At 44.2% G+C, this 18394-nt stretch overlaps 3 protein-coding genes across 3 annotated transcripts in view; 2 read left to right on the top strand and 1 right to left on the bottom strand.

The window, feature by feature from the left end:
* ADCY3 (adenylate cyclase 3) overlaps positions 1-1741 on the top strand; it is a gene marked incomplete at both ends in the record, with an annotated part of 64283 nt that extends 62542 nt beyond the window's left edge. Inside the window, 3 exons of the mRNA XM_084234585.1 lie at positions 172-295; positions 907-1031; positions 1559-1741. Of these exons, the coding sequence (XP_084090711.1) occupies positions 172-295; positions 907-1031; positions 1559-1741 (432 nt within the window). The remainder of the gene's footprint in view (positions 1-171; positions 296-906; positions 1032-1558) is intronic.
* A 1772-nt stretch (positions 1742-3513) lies between these two features.
* On the bottom strand, positions 3514-11070 carry CENPO (centromere protein O; the record flags this gene model as incomplete). Its single annotated transcript, XM_084236012.1, has 6 exons — positions 3514-3650; positions 4391-4562; positions 5339-5598; positions 6206-6323; positions 10641-10798; positions 11058-11070. 6 exons carry the CDS (start codon positions 11068-11070, stop codon positions 3514-3516), a joined length of 858 nt encoding a protein of 285 aa, XP_084092138.1.
* A 2419-nt stretch (positions 11071-13489) lies between these two features.
* PTRHD1 (peptidyl-tRNA hydrolase domain containing 1) lies at positions 13490-15060 on the top strand (the record flags this gene model as incomplete). Its single annotated transcript, XM_084234935.1, has 2 exons — positions 13490-13741; positions 14890-15060. 2 exons carry the CDS (start codon positions 13490-13492, stop codon positions 15058-15060), a joined length of 423 nt encoding a protein of 140 aa, XP_084091061.1.
* Between the last annotated feature and the right edge of the window lie 3334 nt (positions 15061-18394).

The raw sequence follows: 18394 nt of genomic DNA, 5'->3' as shown, positions 1-18394 counted from the left end.
ATGACAAGTCGGAGCAGGCGTTCACTGACTCCTCTGCGGCAAGAGGAGAGTAAGGTTTCCACACCTAGGCACAGGGCGTCGCCTCCCACATGGTGAAGGGAAGGGAGGCGAGCAGGCCGCGGTTATGGGTCAGACGGGTCCCTGAACCTTCCACTGCTGCTCTCGGCACAGGAGGAGAAGTCAGACAAGGAGCGCTGGCAGCACCTGGCGGACCTGGCTGACTTCGCACTGGCCATGAAGGACACGCTTACGAACATCAACAACCAGTCCTTCAACAACTTCATGCTGCGCATAGGTAAGGGCTCGAGGCCTGCCAACCCCACATGCTCCCCTGTGACACAGCAGCAAGGACTAGAGGCTTAAAAAGACCTGAGGCACTTAGGTTGGGGGTTACACACTCAGAGGTGCAAGGGATCTTAAGAACCCCTCTTAGGGCGAAACGGCCCCCATCCCTGTGTACCCTTTGCAATGACGGCCTTCCTTCGGAATCTGGCTGGGAAGTCAGCTTGTGTCTACCTTCTAAGGAAACTTCTATGCCTGCTCAGGGTTTTGCTCACCTCAGTCCAGCCTCTCAGGCATTAATGTCACCTGCTCCCTGCTACTGGGAAGTGGGTTTCACTCCTGGGTGAGGTCACTTGAAATGTGAAGTACAAAGTACCAGGCAGGTGTTAAAAACTGGCAGCTTCCATATTGTGTAACCATGTTTTTAAGCACCTGGAAAGCACAGGATGAAGAGGAGATACGATTTTAGCCCTCCAGTAAGTTCAGAGAGAGAAGCTTAAGAAAGGGATATGACGTGTTGTAGAGTTCCAGGGGCCAGCTGACAAAGTCTATGGGAGCAATTGGCTTCTAAGACATGACAAGGTTTAGCATGTGGCTGTGCTGAATCACATGCCTCCACCCCAGGCATGAACAAAGGCGGGGTACTTGCTGGCGTCATCGGAGCCCGGAAACCACACTATGACATCTGGGGCAATACCGTCAACGTGGCCAGCAGGATGGAGTCCACAGGGGTCATGGGCAACATTCAGGTATGTCTACCAGACCCAGAGACTGGGAACAGACCGGAATAGTGTGTGTTCTGCCATCCAAGACTGCTCGTTTCTGCGGGCCCAGAATGTGCAGTTGGCAGTGCTGTGAGATTAAGGGCAAGGGTGGGTGGGCAGAGATGCCTCAGAGGAGAAAAAACACTTCAAACCTGTTTACAAAATTTAGGTTTAAATTCTGAGTAAGAAAACCCTGCTTCTTGGTACGAATTTTCTAACACACTGTTCCTACAGCAGTTTCCCCCGCAGCCACCCTGATGTGAAGAAACAACAAAGGGAATAGAACAGGCAGTAAAATTTCAAAACACGAATGCTGCCCCACTGGCCGTCCTCCCGGGGAGGGCGCACTGAGACTGTGGCTCCTGTGCCATGTGCCCACGTGGTGGGGAGGGAACTTTACCTTAGGAGGCTTGGAGAAGAGCAGGGGCCCTGTGGAGCACGTGTGGGTACCAACTGGTACCCTCAGTCTAGCCTCTCTAACCCCAATCTCTTGTGCTGTTCTCCCTTTACAGGTTGTGGAAGAAACACAAGTCATTCTTCGAGAGTACGGCTTCCGCTTCGTGAGGCGAGGGCCCATCTTTGTGAAAGGGAAGGGGGAGCTACTGACCTTTTTCTTGAAGGGGCGTGACAAGCCAGCCGCCTTCCCTAACGGCTCCTCGGTTACACTGCCCCACCAGGTGGTAGACAACTCCTGAATGGCCTCTCGCCCGGTGACAGTCCACAAGGGAGGGGAGAATTTACTTTTGGAGTTGAAGAAAGGCCTTGGGAGAGGACAAATTACCAAGTAACTGCTGAAGTGCACACTCAACATAGACTTTAGGTTTAACAGTCTCCTCAAGCCTTCATCTGTTTGTGGCTCTGTGAGCTCTGAGGTGGCCATACTCCTCCTCAGTATGCCTGTAGCTTCCTCAGAGAGTAGGGGTCGTAGGCATAGCACTAGGAACTGAACCTTTTGAGTCCTAGTTCCGACCCGCCCTTCTCCCCCCCGCCGAGAGGCCGTGGCCACTGTGAGCAGGAGTGCATGGGGGGGGGGGGGGAGCAGAGCTGCCTTGGCGCTGGGCTGGGAGCACAGGTGGACGTCTCTGCTTAACATGAGCTTGGCAGAGGGCTGGCTGTGGCCCAGAGCAGCACTTGACAGTAGGTGAAATGGCCCTCGTCCTGATGTTCCTGATAATCTTGAAAGGTTCTTCTGGAACCCCTGTCACCTTAGTCACGAGAGCAGAAAGTGCAATATTTCCTTTTACCTGATGGGAGGGGGGAGGGGGATCTATTTCTGAAAGAAAAATATATAAACAAATCTTCTACATTTATATTTTTAACTTTCTGTTAAAAAAACTTTTCCGATATTGCCTTGCCTTTTGAGCTCTTGCTACAGTCGCCTTTGCTACTGCTTTAAAAGAGAATTTACAGGTATTGTAAAGAATAAGACTGTTTTATTAAAAGCTTTATTCAACTTGAATGTGATCAATGTGAAAATTCTGTTAAACGCTTCTCAGATGAGAGGAGTATTAAGTGCTCTGCTATCTCCCACCACTGGGTCCTCACCACATATCCGGAAGGCAAGAGCTTGACCTGAACTAGCCTGACCATCCTCCATGCTCTTCCCAGGGTGAGCTGGCGCTCCTACCCTCCTAGGTAGCCACTTCCTGGTCATCTGGTCTAAGAAGTAACCGCCTTAGAGTGAGGGTGACAAAAGAAATGGCAGGGCCTGGCCAGACACAGGTGTTCACATCTGTGAACTGGACCAACGTGCACTCCCATCAGCCAACAACAGAAGTCCCGGCAACCCGAGGCGACCGAGAGAGACTGCACACTAACCAACTAGGAGATGGGGAAGACTCAGCACAGCCATGGCCTAGAGTGGCAGAAGGGAAGCTGCAGAAGAGGGAGTGTCAACTCCACTTTATAACAAGGTGAGGTATGAGCAGATTTTGAACATGCTGTCATAGCTGTCTTAGGATACACAGAACCCTATTGTACTGACAGTTCTTTCTCATAGCACATTCTTTATAAAGCAGAGACCTGGAACACACCACTTCAAATCAAAGGTTAAACACTTCCCTTAACTCTAGGGTTCACCACACAAGACAAACCTAGCCTGTTCCAAAAACTTTCATTTCAAAAGCCTCCAAAAGGGAAAGGAGATAGAATTATGTCCAGCTTCCATAAAAACCAGGAATACTGTGTTTTGTTGAATGGTACACATTCCCTCTTTCACAGACCATCTTTTACTGTTCCACAAACCTGATTTTTAACGAAAACATACCATCCCCCACTCTCACCAAAGAATAGACGATCTTGGGCATTTTAACAAGTGAGCCATCAATGAACTGTCCAAACACACGTCTGACTCAAAACTGTCAGCATCCTACTGAGGGTGTGCATTCTCCTGCCGGGACATCCCCAGGGATGGAGCTGTAGGGAGTACTGATTTACTCACGTCTGACGTGTTCCCACTAGAAGCATTTTAGGAGATGAGGCTCATGTCCAACCTTTCTCCTTTCCTTGCAAATGCTGTAAACACTTGATGTAGGGGCTTTGTAGAAAACAGGTTTTCATGGGCTGCTTGCTGCTCTTCCCATGAGGTGGGTAATGTGTCCATCCCTAAAAAAAGAAAGATTCTATCAATCCCAGTGCAACGGAAGGAATCAGAATCTAGATTATTAATATTCTGAACCCACATAAACTATTTTGGGGGGGGGGTGCTAAGAGAGGCTGACTTTTATTAGACCCATGTAATTTTGAGACTGGAAATTTGTTAATACTCTGCCTAGAAAAATCTAAAATTTATGATAGGAAACCTATGGCAGCTTCAAAACATCTGCTTCCCAAAAACCCTATTTTTTTTTTTAAATTATTGCCCATGTAACTATGCCCATAGTTACATCACTATGGTACACTTAACTGAAACAAAAATCACAAAAAATGTCTCAGCTGCCCTGGAAAATTCCCATTTAGAGAATATTCTCTAGAGAGCTAAGTGTATACTGACTTGTCAAGTCTATTAGTTTCACAGTGAAATGAGTCTCTGGCGCGCTTCACCACAAGCAGCCCTATGAGTCAGTCTCATTAGCTAGCTCTCTTCTGAGGGGTCTCCAATGAAAACATAAGCTGAAAGAACACTGGCAGTCAGATGGAAAAGAGTAGGGAAAACTAGGACAATCATGTTTACTACCCACAAAGAGGAGAGGACAAATAGGTAGTATTTTACTATCAGTAAATGCAGAGAAGGAAAGGTCTCAAGAGGTCCAATTACTGCAGGCTACCTATTTTACCCTGCTTTGTTCACACAGAACAATCCAGAGCATGGTCTAATTTCGCCACTGAGGCAACCTTCCTCTTACCTTGATATGTAATGCTGACGTCAGTTGGAAGGGTTATTGTAAGGTCCTTGTACAGCAATCTTGCACAAAATGGGAAGGACTGACTCTTCGATTCCACTTTGTAAGTAAACGCCAGCAAGTTGCACAGTGAGTTTCTCTGCAAGGGTCCACCCAGAAAGGCTGCAAAGTCACTCTAATGGAGGGAAGGGGATCAAAGACAAAGAACATATAACACATTTCAGATATGTCTACTAAAATCAGGGCCCATTAATCAATTTTTCAGAGAAATGAACAGAGAAAGGCCTGAAAAAAAGGACTAAAGTCAGTGCCAACCTAGAAAGGCACTAAGTAAATGGCCTGGGGGTTGAGGATTAGGGAGGTACTATTTTTGCTAAAAGTCTTGTTGACATCATACATATGGTTAAGATGCTTTGTGTCTGAATTCACATTATCAACCAGGAGCTTCAGATGCACAAAAGGGGAAATGCTAAGAGACTCTTAAGTCATTCCCCATCTGCATGCACTTCCTATTCTTTTTCCGATTCCAACCTCAGAAGGTAGGTCAGTTTAGTTCAAGATAGATAGTATTCCTCCACAGTACTTCAGACACTGCTCAGCAAGCACATTCTGGTACTCTATAAATCTCTGCTGAACTAAAAAGAAGCAACTGAGTATTACTACCATGTGAGAAAAAGGCTCAAATATAAAAGCCTAAGGACCACCATTCAGGAGTGAATAATCCCTTAGCCAACTGCCACAGTTCAACATCATCCAGAGTTTTTGAAAGGGGATGGAATAAAGGTGGAAAATAGTCTGCATGTCAGTAAGACACAAACATTAGAAGGACAACGATCAAACTTCTGGCAAAGAGTTATGAAACATTTTAAAATACATAAGAAAACCTGTCTCCCCTTTTCCTTTTAAGACTATCCTGGGCCCTTAAGATGCCAAATAAGATCCCAAACATACCTGAAGTCGATCTGCCTGGTACTTCCTTCCAGAGTAAGCATTTAGGTATTCACAGAGACTGAACAGAAAGTGCTGAATATCAGTCTGTAAGTATTTTGCTGACAATTCCTCTAAAGGAATAAAGACTGGAACTGAATGGCGATGTATCCGAAGTGGTTTCTGTATGACAAGGTCCACAAAATAGGAGCCCAGCAGGTTTCCCTGAAAAGAGGTGTTGATAGAGACACAGACTCCTCGACTGGTCAGCTTCCCACTGAGCCCTGAAGCAAACAAGAGGAGACCTCTCAACAGGCATCAGGCAAAACAGTATCTTATTCATCAAGCTATCTATTGTTACCTTTAACACAACCTAGTACATACAGTGTGTGCTAAAATGTGTGTTCAGTAAATACCACCAAACTTTTTCCTCATTAACGCAGGTACACTTTACATTTGAGTTGTTGAAACAATGAAAGAAGAGTGGAAAAAAGATGAAATTATTGAGGAAGATTTTGAAATTTTCGATTTACCTATCATTTTTTTTTTTTGAGGGTATCAAGTAATTTGACAGTCCTTCCACAATCCTCATGTGACATAAACAATAGGGAGAATAAATCCCAATTTTAATGGTGAACAAAAACCCAAGGGTTTAAAATTATCTGATCAGCAGCTTAAACAAACTCTCTAAGCCAGTCACCAACCAATCTTCTGCATAAAGAGGCCAATCTTAGAGGCTTGTAGATGCTGACAAACGGCACACCAATTTGTGTTTGTATGATGAGGAAGGCAAAATCAGTACCCATGACCTAAGTCCAGGATTAACACATCTAGCAAACTAACTCAATGGAGACATACACCCAGGCTGAAATAGGTGAAACACAATCATACCTGTAAAATGATATGCCTGCAGAATGGCCTTCACATTTTCCTGTTTTCTTTCCAGAACTTCTTGCTCCATGATCTCCAATGTTGGGTTGGGTTCTACATTGGCCGCTGAGGCTTTAACCTGTAAGATATGCACAAATTAAATGGGGTAAAAAGGGCATAATACAAAGCCTTTGCTCTCACTTAACTGGTAAAAAGCAATTCTGGAACAAATCAAGAAATACAGCAGTGAGTGAGTGCTGTGAATTCATAGCAAAGGAGGAAATCTGTGGTTCACAAAGCTGGGAATCAAAAAGAGGAGTTGTGATGGCCCAAAAAACAATTAGAATTTGGTGGAAATAGAGAAATTATGAGAGAAGAAAAAAAAAGTTATGAGGGAAAAGTCTAGGATGAGCACAGGGTAAGTGAAACAGCTGTAAAGAAACAAGACTAGGAAAAATGGTTTGAGCCAGACCACAGGCTTTCAAGTACAGGGATGAGAAATACTGACTCTAAGATGTACACTTTGAGCTCTGATATCAAACTAACCTCCCCTCTGAGAACCATGTAAGCTGGGTTAAATGACAAAATTACATAAGCCAAAACACAGGCAAGCAAATAGAACATGGTCTGAAGGCATTAGAGAGCAACCAAAATAGCCAGATGGAAGATTAAAAGAGAAATGCGCTGAAGTTAGATGGTTTTCTGCTGCAGAAATATGCTGATTTGGATCACATAGCAAGTGTGTGCAACAGAAAGCTGCAGGCTTTGTAGCAGTCTCACTTTGTGGGGGAGCCAAAACTTGGGAGATCTAGGAATACTACTGGGAAAACCTTTCCACAGTCGAGATCCCACAGAAAAGGGACCCGAACATTCTGGATGCAATTCGCCCTCTACCACTGGTCAATTATTAAACTGCGTAAGGAGGGACTGAGAAACCAAACAGAAATAAGCTAATAATAAAGAGTTAAAAATCTAAGCAGAAATTCTGGCAAACCAAGCTTTTGGTTTGCCAAAAGTTCACTGACTAGGGCCTCCCTGGTGGCGCAGGGGTTAGTCTCAGCACTATCAAGCTATTGCCAGCAACTGCAAGTTCATAGCTTGCTGAAGAAGAAGGGTCTTTTTTTTTTAAAGATTTATTTATTTATACAAGCACTGGTTACAGTCAGAAGCGCGGGAGGGTGAGAGAATTCACCAGAGCCAGAGTGGGGAACAGAACAGGCAGACTGACGAAGTACACTGCCGAGGGGAGCAGCGAGTGGCAGGAGAGGTCTGCACGTCATGTGGGACCCTCGCCGGCGGCCAGGGATCGAACCAGCGCTGCAGAGGCTGCAGGCAGCTTTGCAGCCCAGCGCTCAACCACTGCGCCACCGGGGAGGCCCAGAAGAGAGGTCTTGATATACTAGACCCAACTTTCTGCCAAGGCCTTAAATAGAGGGTTGCACAAACCAGAAACAGATCACTTCAACCAGATTAATATATGGTATCTGCCCCCAAAAAACAACAACACAAAAACAAACAAAACAAACAAACAAAAAACTGAAATTCTCTCTGGAGGAAGACACCATACTTTTGAATCCTTTTTTTTTTTTTTTTTTAAATATAATACCCATCACTGAATCAAAAAATTACCAGGATGTCAGGAAAGAACAACAGATGATTGGAAACCTAGAGGAAAAATAAAACAGAAGCAGCTTCAAGGGGATTCGACTATTTGAATTATCAGGTACAGCCACTAAAATAAATTAAGAGAACTCAAAAAAAAAAAGATTAGGGATCTATAAAAATGCATCACATGGAAAGCCTAGAACCAAAAACAAACAAAAAATCAACTAAAATTAGGAACTTAAGGTTAGAGCTGACTTGATACATAAGTGGAAAATAGGTACATTTCTATAACCAAACTAAAGCACACACAAAAAAACATAAAGATCAGAATTTAGCAAACATGTAAGAAATAGCTTACAGAAAAAAAAAAACCCACGAAGACAACTCCATACACAGAGCTCCATAGATCGAAGAAAGAATGAGGCCGATGCATACCTTTGAAGGATATTTCCCAAATTAAATGAAAAAAATTCAAGCAATTAAGGAGTTCTACAAATACTAAGCAGGATAAGGAAAGAAACAACACCTAGTCACTTTATGACATAACATTGCTAAAACCAAGACAAAATTTAAAAAACTAGAGGTAAACAGACACTACATTCAAATAATAAATTTAACACATTATAGAACTAGGAGACAACAGGACAATATATTTAAAGTATGAAAGAAAACTTCCAATCTGTAACCCTATATCTAGCAAAAATATTCTTAAAAAGTGAAAAAGGGTGTTTCCAGTCAAAAAAAAAAAAAAAAAAAAAAAAAGAATTTGTCAATAGATCTGTACTGAAAGAAGTACCAGAAAGAGCTACTTATGTTGAAGGAAAATAATTTCAGATGGAAATGTGGAAATGCCGGGAAGTAATAACACTGAGAAAGTAACTATGTATATAACTAAAGGAAGAGCGTACAAACAATACAACTTTCAGAGTTTAAGTATACACAGAAATAAATGTATGACAATAATAGAAAGGTGCATCTGCGGTAGAGAAAATTTAAGGTTCTGTATTACCCAGAATGCAGAGTGGGGTAAAAAAAATGTACTAATCTAACATATACTCTAAAAAAGTATCACGTTTTCTCTAGAATAACCAAGCGTATACATGATGAACCTATGTGTAATTAATGAGCTAACGGAGAAGTGGAATGACAGAAAGATCAATCTGAAAGGCAACAAGAGAAACAGAACAAATAAGATAATAAAATAGAAATACGGCAGACTGAGATCCAGATATATCACTAATCACATTAAAAGTTCACTGACTGGGCCTCCCTGGTGGCACAGGTGGTTGAGCACAGCACTATGAATCTGTCCGCAGCCTCTGCAGTGTAGGATCTCTGCAGATCCTGGCGGGCCAGGGAGATACCCACATGGCGCGGCAGACCTCTCCTGTCTCACCCGCTGCTCTCCTCAGCAGTGTATTTCAGTAGATCCACCTGCTCTGCTCCCCACTCTATCTCTGTGAAACCTCTCACCCCACCACCCCATGCCTACACCCCTGGTCTTGTATGCATAAGTAAAATAAATCTTTAAAAAAAAAGAAAGAAAAATATTCACCTACTTCTCCTTAATTGATGATGAAAGAATTGGGCCAGCATTAAGGGAAGCCTCAGGACTCACTTAACATATAAATGCACTCTTAACCCTTATACTTTCTCCCAACTTTTACAACTTAATATTAACTATTATGGCATTAATGATTTCTGCAATAAAAATGAGAGATAACCGAAATGATTATCCACATGATTCTGGGAGACAAAAAGAAAAATACATGTTTTTATATCAAAACACAGGAACAAGAATGTTCACAGCAGCATTACTCTTAAAAGCCCCAAGCGAAACAACCCAATTAACCCAAATGCCACCAACAGTACAATAGGGAAATAAACTGTGGAATACTCATAAGCTGGAATTACTCTATGGCAATAAAAAAGAAAGACCACTATATGCACCGAGAAGGCTGAATCTCAGAGATAACATTCAGCAAAAGCCAGCCATGAGTATATACTTATGAAATTCAAAAACAGTGGTGGCTTCCGGGAGGGAAATGAAAAGGAGTGTATAGGGGGGAGACTCCTGGGACACTGGTACTACTCTATGCTCTGTGGTTACTACCCTATGCTCTATGCCAGGTGTGGGTTCCTCAGACTTCTGTGGGGTTTTTTTTTTTTAAACAAAAAAGCTAAGGGATGGAAGGCGAGAAGGAAGAAAATAGGATAGAGAAGGAAGGCACACACACAAAAAAAGGCTGACCTTATTCTGTGGACTAATTCAAAGTTTTTGAACAAGAAAAGTATGTAGAATTTTATGAAGCATTTTCTTGGTTGTGCAGGATTTATTGGAGAAGCAGAAATACTTCTGCTATAATCCTGGCATCCAAATTCCCTGATAAATAATTATGACCAATGTGGCTAATACTTGAGCTATGAAAATGGAGTGGGGGGAAACAAAGACAATCTAATGAAAATTGAACAAGTCTTGCTGACTGGACTTGGGCTAGAAAGAAAGTGAAAAAGAGGGAAGGGGTAAAGTTTACTGTGAGGTTTCCAGTCTAGGCAACAGGCGGTGCAAATGACAAAAGAACCAATGACTTAGGTCAGACTGAAACTGAGGTAACAGGCTCACATGCACGAGGGCAGGTTAAGAGATTTATGAAGAACTCATCTGGCCCACCAGTAAGGCCCAACAATTGTTAGCTGTTGCTGCTAGTAGCTGAGACTCCACAGGTTTGATTGTTTGAGGAATCAAGGACTGACACGGAGCCTGAAGAGCACAGGTGAATCATATTATAAAATGTGCTCATTTCCAGATGATTTTCATTCCTTATACTCTAAGAAACACCGTTCTACTCACTCTGGCTTGTCGTTGCTTCACTTCAGCCTTTAGTTTATCTCGAACATATCTCAATTTACGAATCTTTGTTCCAAGAGCATTTTCCACTTTCTGCTGTTCCAATTTTTTACGGGATAGGTTCGCTTGTGCCTCTAACCTTTCCAAGTGAGCTAAAACACCTAAGGAAAGTAAAAAGGGAATTTCATTAGGTAAGCCAATATTTAACTCTGGCAACAGGAAGCACTTATGAACAGAAGTGGCTCATTTTTTTCAGACCTTTGTGGCCAACTAAAATGTTAGACTTTGGATACAATTTACAAAACCAGAGGCGCTAACATTGAGTTCAATTATCAGCAACCTTTTCAGTTGAACACTAATGTATAAGCAGTCCCTGGTCAGGACACTATCTGAACAGTACATTATCTTAATATAGCTCACCTGAGTTATCCATGATAATGGACCTAGAGAAAAAAGGGATCGGGGCCTCCTTGGTGGTGCAAAAGGTTAAGACACAGCGCTGTGAAGCTATCCCTAGCCACTCAGCACAAGTTGGATCCCCGGCCCGCCAGGGAGGAACCCACATGGCGCTGTAGACCTTTCCGGACTCTCCCGCTACTCCCCTCAGCAGTGTATTTCGGTAAATCTGCCTGTCCCGTTCCCCACTCTGTCTCTGGTGAATCCTTTTACCCCCCACATCTCTGGCCTGTACCCCAGTTCTTGTTTTCATAAATAAATCTTTAAAAAAAGAGAAAAGGGGCCACCAAATTCACTCTAAAAAATTGTCTTACTTGGATTTGTTGCATATTTTCCCAAAGTGTTAATTCATAACTTGTTGGATTGGGACATCAGGTTTGACTAACTACTTCGAAGCTCTGAAAAGTATTAGTAGCACAGGACTATAAGGGCACACACTAAAAGTGGTATTAATTCTGGGAAAGGGAAAAAACCTCACCATCCAACAGAAACACAGAAGGCAACCTCAGTTCCCAAGAGAAGGACTAAGAATTAATATTAAAAAGTCACATTTTCACAACGTTAATGGACTCTGAGAGTACAGCATTTGCTAATTATCTCCTACATATTAAGACACTTGTGCTAGATGCTTTATTTGCAAATCATGTGAAGGAATAAAAAAATTTAGTGACAATTTCCTATACATTAGACATATGCTAAGCACTTCAGCTGGAAAGCATGAAAACAAATATTTGTCTAATCTCCACAACCACCAACACAACACTACTATTCACTTCCAACTTCCAGATGAAGAAATTAAAGCAGAAAAAGGTAAAATATCTTGCCTATGGCCAGACTATTCATAATGGCAGAACCAGGACTCAAGCACCATCTAAACAAAATCCATGTCAGTGCCTGGCACTGCCCCCTTCACAGGAGCAATGTAGAATGGCCCAAACAAATCCAGGGAAGAGAGGCGAGACCTTACCAGCTAGAAATGTAGTTCTATGAACACAGTCTATTACGAATGCAACCTGTCCCTTTAAAGAAGAGACTAGATGTATTTGTAGTCACAATGTTGCAGAAATAAATTCTAGCCTTTTACCCAGGCAGAGGAAGAACAAGAGGTACTTCAGGAATGGTGAGGTCAGGGGACGCTTTAGTACTCATGCATGAGGTCCCAGACCTGGGGAGCCCCGTAAGGTCTGAGCACCCGTTTAAAGAGCAAGGGTTCCGTTAATATTCAACTGTCTCCATATCTGTTGCATTGATAGCATCGTTTTTCAGCAGGCACAACCATATGCCGCAAAGTCCCCAGACAAGGGAGGGCGGGCAAGGCAAGGGGGGAAAGATGCAGGCATTTGGGGATGGCCTTGGAGAAAGAGAAAGACCAGCTTGGCCGGCTGCCCGACCCTATAGGTAAGAGTGCTGAGGGCCTGGCCATGAATCCTGAAAGGGGAGGAGCTGTAAGTAAGCAAACTTGTTAATTATGCCTGCACTGGAGTGTTCATTGCACCTGGCCTGGAATTTCTGCTGGACTCTTTATTATATTCATTTGCTCAATAATATATTTTCTCATCAACAATCCTGACTGTCCCTTTAAATCTTGTGTGAGGGCCTCTCACACGCTCACCCCAAACAGGCTGGAGAACACAGGTGTGTTTCAAACTGGGGGCCATCTCTGCGCAGCAGTAGCAAGGGAAAGAAGGCGACCCTTTGAATACCTCCTTGGGACTCGCTGTCTCCACTCGCCGACTGCATCTCCTCGGGTTTCCAGGCGCCGCCCTATAACGCCGTCCAGGAAGGCCGTAGCAGGGACGTGACTTCCTCGCTGGTAAAAGAAAAATGACAAGAAGTCACGGCTATTCACACTCAAACAGGCCACGAGGCAGGCACGCACCCCTCAGGCACGCACCCCTCAGGCTCGCACCCCTCAGGCACGCACCCCTCAGGCTCGCACCCCTCAGGCTCGCACCCCTCAGGCACGCACCCCTCAGGCTCGCACCCCTCAGGCTCGCACCCCTCAGGCACGCACCCCTCAGGCTCGCACCCCTCAGGCTCGCACCCCTCAGGCACGCACCCCTCAGGCTTGTACCCCTCAGGGACGCACCCCGCCTCCCGGCCCGAAGCCCCGACTCTGACCCGAGGGCCCGTCCCCAGGTCCGCGCCGGCCGCGCCGCGTTCACCTCCCCGGCCCTGCGCCCCGGGCGCGGCTCTCGGGCTCACCGGGCTTCCTTGCACACGGAAGGCGCAAAGAAGCCGTTCAGCCCCCCACCCGGGTCACCGTCCCGGCCGCCCGGGGCTCACCCCGAGTTCCCGCGTCCTCGTCTTCAAATCCAAGCCAGTTGGTCCCAGCGTGCTTTGCGCTCCCACCGTACAAAACATGGCTGCGCGCAGGGCCCCTCCTTACTCCCGGCATGCACCGGGGACTACGTCCAGCCTTTCTGTTGGGCAGGAAAATGGCGGCCTCCGGCGCAGAGCCGCAGATCCTGGTACAGTACTTGGTGTTACGAAAGGATCTATCGCAGGCTCCCTTCTCATGGCCGCTCGGCGCACTGGTAGCGCAGGCTTGTCACGCTGCCACCGCGGCCTTGCACGTTCACCGCGACCACCCGCACACACAGGCGTACCTCCGGGAGCTGGAGCGCATGCGCAAGGTGGTGCTCGAGGTGAGGCGGTGCGGGGGGCGGGGCGCTGAGGACGCCGAGGCCGGAAGTGGGCGTGGCCTTGAGGCCCCGGCCTAATTTCGGGAGTGGGCGCGGTGTAAGGGGGCGAGTCTTCTAACTTCGAAGTTTTGGAAGGACTCTGGGGGTACAGCTGTTGCCAGGGAACCTTCCTTGACTGGGCAGAGGACGTTTGCTAATGTTTCCTGCACCCCTTGGCTCTCACCTGCGTCCTTCGCGGATGCCTGCCTGGCTCACCTGTGCGCGGGGTGGGCCTTTTACACCTGCGCTAAAAAGTGCTGCCCTCTCTGCCCCGCCAAACCTATCCGAAGTGATAGGAACATGAAGTTTCTTATTGAAAACTGGAGTCAAACTGAAGCTTTTACCTGGGCATGACGTCGAATTATTTGAAAATAAATGTTAACTCTAGTGTAAATTGAACCTAGCATTGGAAATATCACACTCCTGGAGTGTAAAATAGCTGTAAGTTTATTTGTGCAATGATCAAACAGACCCCTTGACTGTCGGTTCTGCTGGAAGTGCATCCTTAGAAAAGTTTTGCACAAGCGTTTTCATAGGAGTACTTTACAGCAGCAAAAAATGTGGAAAGTCCTAAATTTCCAATACTAGAGATCGACTCATCTATACCCTTATAATGGATTATCATAAGCTAGCATAAATGATGTTCTTGGACCGTATTTAATTGGCATGGAACACATGACGTCATGCTAATTCAACTGTCTTGTGTGTACAAAATGATCCCGATTGTTAAAAGAAAAATGAAGGAAATGCATCCAAATATTAAGTGGTAGATGGTGGAATTTTGGTTATTTCCTATTGCTTTTCTATTCTTTTTAGTTTTCTACATTAAATGTATTTTATCATGAGGGGAAATGCATTTTTTGTCATGAAATTCATTTTAATAAACCAGAACCCTGAAGTGGAGTAATTCCTTCACTGAAGGCTGACAAAAATATTAAAAAAAATTGTTGTTGGCAAATGGAAATATTAAGCTTGCTTCTGGAGACATGCTGTACAGTTCTTTCTTTGGTAGAGCTTAAGGTAAGAGAAGCTCTCCTCCAGACTTTTTCTCTTTGTCTTTTGTCTTCCTAAAGGAGCTGTTCAGACTGTGTTCTGTGTTCTGCTCCTTGTAGGCCCCCAACGAGGCCACCCTAAAGGAGCTGGCTGAGACCCTACAACAGAAGAACATTGATCACATGCTGTGGGTGGAGCAGCCTGAGAATATCCCCACGTGCATTGCACTCCGTCCCTACCCTAAGGAAGATGTGAACCAGTATTTGAAGAAGTTCCGATTGTTCAAATGACTGATATTATCCATTGCTTGGATATATATGAATATCAGCTGGATTGAGAAGCTGCAGACCATCCATCCCTAAGTATCATGTACTCCTTTCAGTGGCAACTTGCTCTTCCCTTTAAAATATAGCGGTTCTTGAGAGTCAAACACATGTTCACATTAAAGTTGCCATTATAAGTACTTCATCTTATTTTTTTTTTTTAAAGACTTATTTATTTGGGCCTCCCTGGTGGCCAAGGGTTTAAGCACCGCACTATGAAACAATCCTTAGCCTCTGCAGCACAAGTTCGATTCCTGGTTGGCCAGGGGATTTACTTAAAATAATTTTATTTTATTTTAAAATAAATATTTATTTATTTTATGCATACAAGAGCTGGGGTACAGGCCAGAGGTGCGGGGGTGGGGGGTGAGAGGATTCACCAGAAACAGAGTGGGGAACAGAATAGACAGACTGACTGAAATACACTGCTGAGGGGAGCAGTGGGCGAGACAGGAGAGTTCTGCTGTGCCATGTGGGTATCTCCCTGGCTGGGGATTGAACTTGTGCTACAGTGGCTGCGCATAGGTTCATAGGTTCCGTCTTATGAACCAGGGAGGGCCACTTCATCTTATTTTTAATTATTCATAAGTTCAGATGGGGAAAATGGGTGAACAGTAATATTGTCTATGGGTCATGGCTCAAATAGAACATGTGGTTAAATGCCTATAGAAATGTAAGGAAACTCCCCCCGCCCTTTTTTTTGGTTAGGTATAATAGAGTTTTCCAACCACTGACATGTTAAGTTTTGCCTTTGAATTCCTTATTTCTTACTCATATGCACTTATAATATTTTATTGAATCTAGGACAACCTCAACTTTGATACACATTTTACATGTTGTTAAGAAGGAAGAAATACTGCCAATTAAATTAAGACATGCAGCTAACTGTAAGATGTATTTCAAAGATGTTAAAATATGTATATATGTATACACATTTATTTCTTAGATTTGATGAAAGTTGTCAAGTACTATGATTGTTTTCTTAGAGTTTCCAGGTTCTCATTTTGCTCTTTACAGTATCCCACTGGTCTCACCTCTAGTAGATCCTGGTTATAATTCAGCAAACATCTTCCATCAGGTTTATATAGGATTACTGAGCACCATGTTCAATATATGCTCCTACTAGTCCATGGATTTATTTTTTTTTAAATATTTATTTATTGGTCCTCCCTGGTGGTGCAGGCAGTTGAGTGCCTCACTGTGAATCTGTCCACAGCCTCTGTAGTGAACCTCTGTCTGGTTCAATCCTGGCTGGCGGGCGAGAATTCCACATGGCACGGCAGACCTCTCCTGTCTCGCCTGTTGCTCCCCTCAGCAGTGTATTTCGTCAGTCTGCCTGTTCTGTTCCCCACTCTGTCTCTGGTGAATCCTCTCACCCTCCCGCGCATCTGGCCTGTACCCTGGTTCTTTTATAAAAATAAATGAATCTTAAAAAAAGATTTACTTATTTATATATACAAGAGCTGGGGTGCAGGCCATAGATGCAGGAGAGTAAGAGGATTCACCAGAGACAGAGTGGGGAGCAGAACATGCAGATCCACTCAAATACCCTGCCAAGGGGAGCAGCAGGCGAGATGGGAGAGGTTTGCTGCACCATGTGGGTCACCTCCCTGGCTGAGGATCGAACTCCTGCTGCAGTGGCTGCGGATAGCTTCATAAGTGCTGACACTTAACCCCTTGCACCACCAGGGAGTCCCCTAATCCATGGAATTAAGTCATAACTCCTTAGTTTAGCCTCCAGCCCTCCACATTTAGATTTCCTACCTGTTTTAGGTGAATATTCTATTTTTCCCTTATCCAAAATTGATGTTGTTCAACAGAGACACTCTAGTTACTGCCCTCCAGTCTCTGGCCTGGGAGTCAAATGTTAGTTCTCTTTTCCTCCCATTCCTGCCTCTTAAACTATTTCCAGCTCAAGTGCTAGCACCATCACAAAATCTTACCCAGCCAAAAATTATAGTTCTTTTCTTGAAGATCTGTAATATGCCATGTAATGTTTAAACTATTCCTATAAAAATTTGGCGACACTACAGAAATTGGCCATTTATGAAGCAAAGTTTATGAAGGATAATTTGTTCAACAGATACCTGTTGCAAGTCTAATGTGGCAGATGTAGTAATCTAGGCAGGTGGTACTAGAATCTATATATAAAAGATATGATAAGACATCGGGGTCAGAGAGTCAAGTCAGCCGGTTGTCTAGTTGCCTTTCTGCCGGGAGTGCAGTCCCAAGAACAGCTAATCCTCACTGCTATTTACTCCACTCAGGACAATTAGGAAAATGTTTACAAATGATACTTCAACTGTAAAAAATATTATTTTTTAAAATTCTGAATTCTGCACAAAGATAAACTGATAAAGAGCTGAGATTTAACAGCTCGGGCAAATCTGTAAAGCAGAAAACTGAGCACAAATCACAGAAATTTCCAACTATGCAGGGAAAGGCAGGCACCCATGTACTGACGCAGATAAGACAGCAGAAGGGCAGTAGCAGATCAGCAAAAGACCATCATCATTTGCACTGGATCAGTGGTTCTCAAAGTGTGGTCCTTAGATCAGTATTCTTGCATACTTGTCAGAAATGCAAATTCTTGAGCCCTACCCCAGATCTACTGAACCAGGAACTCCAGTGCTGTCTGAAACAGCCTGATCCCAGGAGGCAGCCAATCTAAGTGGTGAATAAAATGTTGTGATTTGGAATCAACACATTACGATAGCGTACAATGTGCTTATGGGAAGAAAGTCAAGAGATTGAGCAAGAATCTAGCACTAAGAACAGTATGTCTGGCCTTGCATGCCAAGTTTACAAAAAATGATGTATTTCCAATAGAGAAAAGATTGTACTGCAAACCCTAGAATAGCCTTGAAAGGAATCTCTGTTCTCTGGTTTCTCTTAAGTGCAAAGAGTGTGAAGAGCTTCCATGGGGCTACTCAATCCTGATGACTTCGTGGTTCAGGCAACTTCTCTCACGTTCACAGACCCAGAGAGGCTTCAACATGCCGGGGATCAAAGTCAGCAGAAAGCTGGGATTGAAAACTGGTCTCTCATCGGTCCAGTTTTCGTTTCACCTCTCTTAGTTGGCTGCTAATTTGGTTTTCAGCCATCTAGACACGAGTGCATGACTTGCAAGGGGTCATGAGTAGTTCAAGCGCTATGAAACTGTATCTTCCATTTTAAATTGGTTAATTGACATTCTGGATTCTAAATCAGCCTCCTGTGACTGTGAGTTGTGTGACTCAATACTCTAGAGCCCAATTATCACTGGATGAACTGACAAAATTGAGTTTCTGAACTTGTAAAG

The sequence above is a fragment of the Talpa europaea genome (genome assembly GCF_964194135.1).
Source record: "Talpa europaea genome assembly, chromosome: 6".
NCBI lineage: Eukaryota > Metazoa > Chordata > Mammalia > Eulipotyphla > Talpidae > Talpa > Talpa europaea.
Note: the sequence above shows the minus strand (reverse complement) of the source record. Positions and strands in the feature narration are given on the sequence as shown.